Raw genomic sequence first — 12,075 nt, forward strand, 5'->3', positions numbered from 1 at the left:
CGCCAGAGTCTCCGAGTTTACGCTGACGCTTTAAAGGGGTCCGTCCTGTGCATCTTCCAGGTGGTCTCAGCGCGTAGCTCCTCTCGAGGCCACATCCTTCAAGATGGCTCCTGCGGCCCTAGGCCAGGGGCGGTCCGGAGCCTCCCGTGGCCCGGATGCAGCTCTCGGGTCAGGCCGGGTCACGCCCGCCCAATGACCTCTCTCACAATCTGATACGCCCCACCCCCCATACACACGCTAGTGTGCCACTAGCATGCAGGGAGGATCCTTTGACGGCTGTCCACACTGGAGGGAGAGGCAACAATAATAATGTAGGCACATGCAAGAGAAAACACAAATTAAGATAATTCCCAACATAAATAACTTTTCCCCCCCACCTCCGACCAAGCGCCCCTGGATCTGATCCCTGATTTATGAATCTCCCCTCCCACAAGCTGGGGATCGGATTACTCAGGGTTTTCACCTGTGTCCCCGTGTGATTTGCTAAAGAAGATGCATTAGCAGAATCATCAGGTCTAAACTCACAACACCCTGTTGGGATCCTGGCCTAGATGCCTTCTATTGGGAGGTCACTTCTCTCATCTGAGACACCAGTAACAACAGGCTGTGCCGCCTATCATGCCCCCCAGGCCCATAGAGAGAACAAAGACAGCAGCTAAATGGTTCTCATGGAAAACAGAATGTATCCATCTGACCCTAAGGAGAAAGAGGTTGGCAATCTGTTACCATGGAGTGAGTGGATTCTCCCCTGTATTCAGAGGGAAACCGGGGTACAGCGAGCCAACCACTTGGGTGGAAGCCATCGCCAAAGGTTGGATCACCTTTGCAGCTCCCCAATATATACCCGGGCAACACAACCAGTCAGTGCCAGAATAGTCTCTGTCCTTTAATGTAAGAGAGTGGCTACGCAGTTCTGATAATATCCAACTCATACCGCTGGTACAATTGGGTTGGTTTTGTTGGGAGTGATATTTTTATATTTTGAACATTTTTATATTTTGAACATTTTATATTTTGAACATTATATTTTGAACATTTGAACCCAGGTGTTCAAATGTCCATAACTCAGGGTGAGCCACAAATCTGAACTCATCCCAAATCTGAACAGATGGTGGTATTTTTAGGAGTCTCCTGGACAGCAGTTTGATGAGCTTCCTTGTAAGTTTGAGACGCAGTGAAATGCCATGACCAGAGTTATTGATAGTGTGTGCCAAAGGCCGGGTTGCTGGACCAGTATTGGTAATATCAGATGAAATTAAGAGTACTGGTCACTAGATCACTAATGAATCATCACCAGCCAAACCTCTCTGAGTTTATCCCACTGGCTGTTACACTTCATTCCTGTTTCCAACCAGGTGGTGTCAGTGTTGGCTGAATAGTGACTGCAATATATGTGTGTAGGTTGCCGGATTAGATCTACCTGTATACCAGGCACCAGCAAGAATTTTCCCCAGCCAAAACCAGTTTGGCTCAGTGGATAGTGTGTCAGCCTGTGGACTAAAAGGTCCCAGGTTTGATTCCAGTCAAGGCCACGTACCTTGGTTGCGGGCACATCCCCAGTAGGAGGTGTGCAGGAGGCAGCTGATCAATGTTTCTCTCTCATTGATGTTTCTAACTCTCTCTCTCTCCCTTTCTCTCTGTAAAAAAAAAAAAAAAAAAAAAAAATCAATAAAATATTTTTTTAAAAGAATTTTCCCCATTCCTTCTCACATGTCACAGAAATAGAGGCAGAGTAATTTGTAGGATCTACAGGACTAGTAGGACCCATATTTCTAGAGAGAGTGGACAGGGTGCTTCTCTGCTGCAAATAGGCATGCCGTTTAGCCAACGTGGAAATCTGAGCCATGGCAGCAGTGGGTGGATGGGACATATTCACTCCATCATAGGGAGGAAGGAAAGTTCTCACCAGCAAATGCTATTCCTTCATGGAAGGCTCTACCTGTGTTCACTGCTAGGAGCTGTTGCTCTATGGGGGTAGGAGAGGGTCAGATTTCTGCCTCCTCCCAGAGCTGGGGCCAAAATCCTAGAGGTACTCTCTCTTTCTGGTGTCTCTGCCATAGCAATGCTTTCTAGAGTCACAGACACATTGAATTTAAATGGCATTCGTCTGCTTTGCTCGTATCTTGCCTTCTCAAAAGCAGCTTGCTGCTTGGATTTCCCAGTCCCACATGTGCCCTTTCTTCACCAGATCACCATCATCTCTATCCTGGACTGTGACCATGCTCCTGTCTGGTCTCCTCTCCAATCTCTTCTGCTCACAGCCATCAGAGTGATCTTTTGAAACAAACATTTCATCATGTCTCAGCCATTCCTTAAATCTCTTTGTAGCAACTCACAGCTTTTAGGATTTAAAAACAAAAATACTTAGCATGGACTATAAAGCTCCACTCTTTAGCTTCTACCTACCACTCTGGCTAAGTCACCTCTCTCTCCATCATTCTCCAAGCTCCAAACCCACTGGCATTTTAATTTTTCAAATGTGCCATTTGCATCCCCACCTGCAGGCCTTTTTGCACATGCCATTACTCCAGCCTGAAACACTCATCCCTGTGTTATTTATTTTTAACTCTCACTCAAGGATATTTTTTCATTGATTTTTAGAGAAAGTAAGGAAGAGGGAGAGACAGAGAGAAACATGGATGTGAGAGAGACATATCAATTGGTTGCTTCCCACATGCCCCCAACCAGGAGCCTACAACCAAGGTACATGCCATTAACCTAAATCAAACCTGGGATCCTTCAGTAAGCCAACACTCTAGCCACTTTGCCACAGCAGCTAGAGCTATGCTGTGTTTTTATTTAGTTAACTAGAGGCCTGATGCATGAAGATTCATGCAAGAATGGGCCTTCCTTACCCTGGTTGCCAGCACCGACTTTGCTCCGGCTCAGAGCCGCCTTTCTGCCTTTGCTCTGACCCAGAACTGCCTTTCTGCCTCCCCACACTGCCCAGAAGCCCAAAGCTGCTGGGGTGGTACAGAACACCTGTGTCCCACCCTGCCCCAGACTCCTTGGCAACTGTGTATGCAAATTAACCCACCATCTTTATTTGGGTTAATTAGCATACTCACTCCTGATTGGCCGATGGGTGTGGCAAATGAATGGTTGGTTTGCATCTTTCTCTTTTATTAGTGTAGGTTCTTCCTCTTTCTCCCTATAAGAACCATGGGGAAAATAGAGACCATGGCTATTTGTTTCATCATTAAATTTAAACCCAGAACATGGTAGAGTGCAATAAACATTAGTTATGTCAACGAATGAACATTCTGCTAACATGATGACAGGTTAGCTATAAAACACACATAGAAATGAGGGGATTTCATGTTGCAGCTTCCCACTCCATAACCATCTACTACCTAGAGGCTAAGCCACTCAGCCCTAACCTCAGGCTCAGCCTCATTCCCATCTTTTGGGGAGTGGTTCTCAATCCTAGATGGACATCCTACGGGGTTCTCAATCGTGGGAGCTTTAAAAATTTACCTCTGCCTGATGCCATCCCCCAAGGGTTCTGATTTAATTTCCTGAGTGCTAACCTCCTCGCTGGCCCTGGCCTCAGGTTTCCTTCAGTCTCCTGCAGCATCAGACTGGTACCCTTCATTCCTGTTTCCAATCAAGTGGTGGGAGTCTGAACCATGGCAGAAATGGGTGGATGGGACATATTCTAACAATCATGTCTCCTTGTCTATATGTATATGCATCTCCAAGATGCACAGAGGAAAAGAGTGGCTCTGCCCCAGAGGCAGGAAGTCTTCAAGCTGAAGGTGATATTTGAGCTGATTCTGCAACAAACAGCAAGCGTTTTCCAGGCAAGGAAGAGGCTGGATGCTTCAGGCGAGGGGAACTAAGTAAAGGATTAGAAGAACCACCAGAAGAATTTGTGTTTTTGTAGATTGTAATGCATAATAAATGTATTGATTCCCAAAGAATGGGTGGAGAAAGTGAGCCAAAGGGATTCCTCATCAAGTAGCATGACTGTCTTCCCCACCCAGAGCCTGGGGACCCACTTAGCCCAAACTTCCCAGCCTCTCCAAGCACCAAAGAGTGAGTCATCCCTGGCATTCCCCTGCCACTAGCTGTCCCCAAAGGATGTGGGTAGAGAGTCTCCACGGCATCCAAAGAACAGAAGAGAGGGAAGGAGGAGTCAGGAGGAAAACAGCAAGAGGCCGTTTCCTTGGGGGCCAAGGAGAGTATAAGACCCCCGGTTTCTACCTCTGGGATGGTTCGTGTTCCTGTTATCTCCCCTTGCCATGCTCGCCCGAAAAGCTGGCCTGGAGCTGCTCTGCCAGAAGAAGTCCCCACCCACCTCCATCTTCTAGGTATGTCCTACCAACCCAATAACCACACCATCATGGTGACAGCAGCTCCAGGGAAGAATATCTGTGTGCTAGGGAAGAATGAGCTAAGAACTCAAACTTGACAGAAAATGGGCAAGCCACAGATTAATAAATACCAGGTCAGCCTCACCAGACTTAATGTGCTCATGAGTATAGTGGAGCCTGGAGTGAAAGGATTACTCCAACCCAGATTTCAGCAGAGAGGATGGTCAAGAGCCTAAGAGAACTCCCTAGAAAGCTAGCATCCTAAGATGTCAGAGCTGGAAACGCTGTCCAAGATAGCCTGAAGTGTTGCTACTCAATCTGTGGTGCTCAGACCAACAGCAGCAGCATCACCTGGGAGTTTGCTAGAAATGCAGAAACTCAGGCCCCTCTCCAGTCCTTCGGAGACAGAAGCTACATGTAACAAGAGTCCCAGGTGATTTCTATGCACATTGAAGATTGAGAAGCTCTGCTGCTGGGGGGGTCTCAATCAAAATGCATATCAGAATCATCTGGGAGAGGGATGGGTGATATCTGTAATACTATCAACAATAAATAAATAAAAATGTGTCTGTGTGTTTTGTTTTGTTTTTAAAGAATCACCCGGAATATTTTTTTCAAGTACAGATTCCTGAGCCCTGCTGTAGATCAGCTGAATTAAAATTTCAGGACACTGGGCACTTTTTTTTAAAATAAAGCTACACAGGTAATTCTCACAACAGAAGTCCACAGAATAGACTGGTGTGTTTTTCTCAATCTAAAGATGAGAGGACTGAGGCAAGACAGTGGCAACAACAAACTTGGTCTCTATAAAGAGACCTAAAATAAGGATTTTGCTTAGAGACAAAAGGAGTTCGATTTGGAGCCACATCTGAGCTCAAGACCTAATTCTACCCTTTCATTGCTGTATATCTTGGGACAAGTCTTCTTCCTTCTTTGGAACTCGGGTTTTTTACCTTCAGGGAAAGAAACCCTAGATTGTCAAACTCGCTCCTCCTGGGCAATAAGGAAACAGATAAATTAATGGAGAATTAACTCATATATTTTGTGAGTATACACACACACACACTTCGTAATAGCTACTTAATTGAAGTTTGGAGATCCTTGAGCTCAAATTTTCCATAGCAACGTAAAAGCCCTGAAGTCTAACTGTTTTATTTTTGTTTTTTGTTTTTTTGTTTTTGGTTTTTTGCAGAAGGGGAAATGGAGAGGTGCTCAAAACAGCTCCACTCATCACTTTGTGAAGGTGAGTAGTGTTTGTTTTCCATGTGGACAGACAGAAACACACAGGGGTTTGCCACCAACTGACTTCTAGATGCAGAATTCCAGTCAGTCAGCTGGCATCACTCATGGAGAATATGTAGTTGGGTGGAGCTGGAATCCCAAAGTTTTCTCTTCCCCTAAAGGTTGTCTGAACTCCACCAGGGACCCCCCACTCCCCACAAGGAAGAGGAAAAGACCCCTAAAATTCTGTGTCCCTAAGTCTAGAGGGAAGAATTAGGCTTGGCTCAAAATGCTTGATGCAGTGAGGGACACAAACACTTCATTCATTTAACAAATACGTATTGAACACCCACTATGTGCCAGACAGTGTCCTCAGAACTAATTCCCTTTTGAATGCTTTAAGAGTAAAGCAGACGGACAAGGTTCCTGTGCCTATGAAGGTCAAGCTGTGTGATGTCTCAGCGTTAAAAACTACAGTTTTAAGAGGCGATGCCGCTTGTCCAAGGTCACACAGCGATTTTGTTGCACAATTAAGACTGAAACGCAAGTGTAGCTGACTCCCTCCAAACAAAGTGCTTTCTCCTCCAAGATGATCACGACCTTTCCCTCCTTTTCCCTCTTGCTTTGCCTCTCTCCCGTCCCTGTCCAGCAGGATGACTCCAGAGAATGCCACCTGGGCCAGGGTGGTCCCTGCCGAATTCATCCTCCTGGGCATCACGGATCGCTGGGACCTGCGCCTGACCCTCTTCCTGGTCTTCCTGCCCGTCTACCTGATGAGCCTGCTTGGCAACGTGGGCATGGTGCTGCTGATCCGCGTGGATGCCCGGCTCCACACGCCCATGTACTTCTTCCTGGCCAGCCTCTCCCTGCTGGATGCCTGCTATTCCTCTGCCATCGGCCCCAAGATGCTCGCTGACCTGATGCGGCCCCGCGCCACCATCCCTTACGCAGCCTGCGCCCTCCAGATGTTTGTGTTCGCCGGGCTGGCTGACGCCGAGTGCTGCCTGCTGGCGGCCATGGCCTATGACCGCTACGTGGCCGTGGGAAACCCTCTTCTCTACACAAGGGCCATGTCTCGGCGTCTGTGCCTGAGCTTGTTGGGAGCATCAGGCCTCGGAGGCGCAGTCAGCGCCTTGATCCACACCACCTTCACCTTCCGCCTGAGCTTCTGCGGCTCCCGGGAGATCAACAGCTTCTTCTGCGACATCCCCCCGCTGCTGGCCATCTCCTGCGACGACACCAGCCTCAACCAGCTCCTGCTCTTCGCAGTCTGCGGCTCCATCCAGACAGCCACGGTGCTGGCCATCGGCGTGTCTTACGGGTTCATCGCCGGGGCCGTGATCCGCGTGCGCTCGGCCCAGGGCCGCGGGCGGGCGGCCTCCACCTGCGGCTCCCACCTGGCGGCCGTGGCCGTGCTGTACGGGACGCTCGCGTTCATGTACCTGCGCCCCAGCTCCAGCTACGCCCTGGACACCGACAAGATGGCCTCTGTGTTCTACACCCTCGTCATCCCAGCCCTCAACCCGCTCATTTACAGCCTCCGAAACAAGGAGGTCCGGGGGGCCCTCGGAAGGACCTGGGCCCGGTTCTGCCGTCCCCAGTGGGGTCCCCGGTGACAGGCCCCAGGAGGAGGCTGTTTGGGACAGACTGTGGAGAGAGGAGGAAGAGGACCCTTTCTCGCCCCTGTCACTGTGAGTAAAGGGAGATGGACGGTCCTCTGGCTTGAGTGGTCCCTGGTCGTTATTTGAGGGACTGAACAGGGGGAAGAAAAGGAAGCTTGCAGAAGGGAGGCAGGAACCTGGGGGTGATCCTAGGCTAGACGGAGGGCCAGGCCAACATCATGTCCATGCTGCTACTGAGCTGCCTCGGGTTTCTCGGTGTTCAAAGGCTCCCAGATGTGGCCAGATGCAGAAATGGGTTTGCCACTGTGTCTGGTTCCAAGAAATACCAGGTAAGAGCTGGGTTGGCGGCAGGTGTGTCTAGATCCTTGTTCTTTTAAGGTTCTTCATGACCAAGTGAGTCTGCCCCCGCTCCCTTTGACCCCAATAAAACATCTCCAGAACTCACTTGCCAAAGAATGGGACTGACTCAGATAAGACAGACATCCCTCCCTGTCTTGCATCTCTCAGGGAAATGAGAGATCCTAAAATCCCAACAATTGGTTAGGATTTGGCCAAGGTTAGATTAGTTCATGCCCAATACAGAGTTCAGGACAGGATCAGAATTATGGGTATAGATAGAATAGGGTTAGGATTTAGGGTTGAGGTTATGGCTATAACTAGGGTTGGGGTTAGAATGGAGCTAAGGATGGTTTAGAATTTAAAAGCAATTGGGAAAATTTAGGATTGGATTGAAATTATAAAAACATTAGGATTTGGGTTGATTTTAATTCATAGTAGATTTGAGGTGCATCTAGGAGTCACAGTTTGGATAAACCTGAGTTCCTATTAGAAATATATTATGGTTAGTGCTGGAGTGCAGGACTAAGATTGGAGTTCAGGGTTTTGTGTTTTGTTTTTGTTTTTAGTTTTATTGCTAGATTAAATTTCAGTTAGAGTTTAGTTCTATTAAGTTTACATTAAGTTGGCATGTGGGTAATGTTTATGATAAATTTAAATCAGAGTCTAGTTATTATTATGGTCACCCCAGTTCAGAACTAGATGAGAGTTGGGCATACAAGAAGCACTTTAAGTGTCAAATTGACATGTTTGGAGTCTTAACTCAAGAATTGTGTACAATTATGGATAATGGTTCATGTTTCTTCAAGCTTAGGGTGGGGGTTGGTTCCCAGTGGGTTTCAGTTTCAGCATTATGAGCATGTACTCAGGGAGGGTAAACTGCATGTGTGAGGATGACAACATCCAGAGGCAGAGATGGGGTTGGGAGAAGGAATGCCACAACACTGACTTCTTGGGTGAAGATAACCACAGTGCCCCACGCCTGAGGCCACACTGGACCTTTCAGACCCACTGCTCTTGCACCTTTCATTCCACACACACCCCCCAAGTTCACAATTTGGACAGATTGTCTTTCTGAGTCAGTTACATGCAAATGGGCTCCAGGCCCTGCATTCTGCCTGGGAAGCCCTTCCATGCGGGACAGGATGGACCCCGGAGTTACAGAAGGCATTTCCAAGGGGACACGGAGCATGGCCAGAGACAGATGTCAGCTCCTGCCTGGTCCGCTGTTCAGTTCTCCAGATTGTAACTGAGTTGAGGCTAATTCTGATAAGGACTTCCCATTTAAACCTCCTTGAACACCACTTACTAAGACAGGCCATAAAGACAGAAGCAGTTTGGGTGGGGACGATGGGAGCACTTCCCCTGGGGTGTGGGTGGGCTTTAGGGAAGAGGCATTCCATGGGTGAAGGACAACACACACAAGGGCATGGAGGTCAGATGAGCTGTGCAGCAGACTAGGGAAACCACTTAACTGCCCTGAGAGGGAAAGAAGGGGAAGGAAGTTTGAGGATGGAGCATCTGGGAATGGGAGTACAGCACATGGGTTGGATGTCAAGTAGTGGATTTTGGAGTTTATTCAAGAGGCAAAGGGGAACCGTGGAAAGTTCATATGGTAAGAATTTCTTCTCTTTTTTTACTGCAACGTAGTACTCCATTGTGTAGATGTACCACAGGTTTTTAATCCACTCATCTGCTGATGGGTACTTAGGCTGTTTCCAAATCTTAGCTATGGTAAACTGTGCTGCTGTGAACATAGGGGTGCTTACATATATCCTTCCTGATTGGTGCTTCTATTTTCTTGGGATACATTCCTAGAAGTGGGATCACTGGGTCAAATGGGAGTTCCATTTTTTCTTACCATTTACAACAGCATGGATGGAACTGGAGAGCATTATGCTAAGCAAAATAAACCAGTCAGAGAAAGATAAATATCACATGATCTCACTCATTTGTGGACTATAATAAACAACATAAATTGATGAACAAAAAACAAACCCAGAGACAGAGAAGCATCAATCAGACCATCCAACCTCAGAGGGAAGGTATGAGAGGGTGGGGGCAAGGAGGAGAGATTAACCAAAGGACTTGTATGTATGCATATAAGCCTAAACAGTGGACACAGACACCAGGGGAGTGAGGGCATGAGTGGGGGTGGGGGAGCAATGAGGGAGGATAAAGACACATATGTAATATCTTAATCAATAAAAAAATAAAAGGAAGTTCATATATGTTCAAAATCAGCCTTCACGCTTATTCTGACACTGTCAGGCAAAGCCATTCCCACTCACAGTGCTACACACAGACATTTCCCCTTATGCCGCAGTGCATACACAGCAACACCCCGCCAACAAAGACCCAGTCCCCTGTCAGAAACACTCGTGCACAGAGAAATGCTCTCATAGGGACAGCCACCCACACAGACACAGCTGCACACATAGACACTTGCTCAAGCTCATGGATGTATTTGGTTGTAGTGACATGATCACTCTCTCTACACCAAGTATACAATTTTACAGTTGCATGCACAGTCATAGACACAGTAACAGTCATACACACACACACACACACACACACACACACACAGTCACAGTCATACACATTGCCACTGTCACCAGAGGCACAATCCTGCCCACATTCCTACACTTCCTATAAGTCAGCAAAAGCTGAGGGACAGGAGGAGGGTTGGCCCCAGAAGCTACTGCTATAGACCCTGGTCTCCAATCCCTCTACTTAGGGCGGTGGTTCCCAACAGGGGTCACAAGCCCCCTATGGCGGGCAATTTGATTTTTGAGGGGGGCAATTTGAGAATGAGTTATTAACAGTGAATTTTTTAATTTCTTATGGTTATAGGGGCCTCATATACAGTATATAAGCATACTGTATATTGTGACATTTATGATTTCAGTTCTCTATTATATGTTTTGAAACTTTATTTGCTAACTTTTCATATCACTTCATATTATTTTTTAACAACTTCTTAGTGATTTCTTTCTCCGTACTTCAACTGTCCTTTTGTTCTTTTATTTTTCCCTTTCATGGATGCCATTTTCTTTGGAAGCTTGTCTAGACCCAGTGAATGGCCTTTTAGGCTTCCTCTGTGAACAGTTCACTTTCTGAATAACAAGAATTATATGTCACGGGGGTGGGGGGAGCATTAGAATTTTAGAGATGCTGGGGGGGGGGGGGAGAGATTGGCCAAAAAAAGGTCAGGAACTAGTGACTAGGGTTAGCCTAACACTCACTCTGGACTTCACAAAGAGTCAGTCTGATATTCTCTCTCTCGACTTCACAAGGCTTGAGGAGCCTCAGCCTCATCATGCATTGGTCTCTTAAATGTGCTGCTTACAAATCCCTGAGTTGTAAGCAGCACCAACCACTCTCTCCCCCATCAAATTGGGCCCCAGAGAACAACCCAGCTGCCTCCTGCCGTAGGGGCGAAGCCAGAGGAAGGGGGATGTTGCCTCTGCCCTGAAGTTAAGGTGCCCCCAGGTCCTCGAACCCTTAAGGGTGGCCAATAACTCCCTCCTTGGACCCTCCAGCGACAGGCTACACCTGCCCCCTGCTGCTGTCACCTCCTGTGATGTGGAAAGGCCACCGGATACACTTGGAGCCAGGGGCCAGGCTGGAGACTCTGCAGATCTGTCTCCCTCTTCTGGCTGAGGGCAGGAGTCATACGTGTTAGTGTGAGAGCGTGTGCTGTTTGTGTGAGGCTGCGACTGTGTAATACCATCACAGTGATGCCTTTGAGGGAATAGGACTGTGTGCATACAGCTGTGCCTCCCTCTAGGTGGCACTTCTCTGTTGTGATCCATCATGAGTCTATATGAGGGTAGCCATGCGAGTGAAGGTGCAAGGCTGTGGGCCCCCGAGGCTTTGCACAAAGATGTGATTTTTGTGACCAGTGAGGGGATTGGGCATCACTAGTATGCATGAATCAGCGTGGGGAAAGTGTTTAACAGTCTAAGTGGTCACTGAAAGAATGAATGTGCATGACAGGTCGCAGTAGCTGTCATGGTGCTGTGAGCTTCCTTGAACAGGGGTATGTGAATGATCGTCACCCTCTGACCTCTGGGGTATTTCGTGTTCGCAGTTGACCATCTGATTATGTGCGTGATCTGGGTCTGTGGGTCTATAGTTATGCTGTCTGCTTACTTAGGGGTGAATGAATGTACTGGGTCCACATTTCCATATTTGACTGCTAGTGCCCGTGTATTTGCAGAGATCAGCTTGAGACTGCACAGGTTTGCATGCCCACATGGATGTGTTTGTGATTGCATAGGAATGTCCTGCAAACAGCTCAGGGATTTGAATGTTTCTTTGAACCAATTTAGACACAGGTCAGAGCAGGTCCAGTTTCCAAAGCCATTTTATAAGCAGGCTTCCCCCATGCATCCTACCCACTCATCCCGATCCTCTTCCCTCCTGGAAGGTAGAGCACAATTGGGAATTTCAGAAAAGATGTTCTACTAGGAGCCAAAGTCAGAGGATTCTTCTTACCCAACGGAGGCAGAAAAGGAAGATTCTAGAGTAGGGAGGGCATTTATATTTTTAATAGAGAAGGACATGGAAAGAAATTA

General features: G+C 47.6%; 1 protein-coding gene across 1 annotated transcript; it reads left to right on the forward strand.

Annotated features, from left to right (window-relative positions):
• Positions 1-6,190: 6,190 nt before the first annotated feature.
• OR5C1 (olfactory receptor family 5 subfamily C member 1) lies at positions 6,191-7,153 on the forward strand (the record flags this gene model as incomplete). Its single annotated transcript, XM_084899137.1, has 1 exon — positions 6,191-7,153. One exon carries the CDS (start codon positions 6,191-6,193, stop codon positions 7,151-7,153), a length of 963 nt encoding a protein of 320 aa, XP_084755263.1.
• Between the last annotated feature and the right edge of the window lie 4,922 nt (positions 7,154-12,075).

Source organism: Pipistrellus hanaki (assembly GCF_964339955.1).
Source record: "Pipistrellus hanaki genome assembly, chromosome: 11".
Classification (NCBI taxonomy): Eukaryota; Metazoa; Chordata; class Mammalia; order Chiroptera; family Vespertilionidae; genus Pipistrellus; species Pipistrellus hanaki.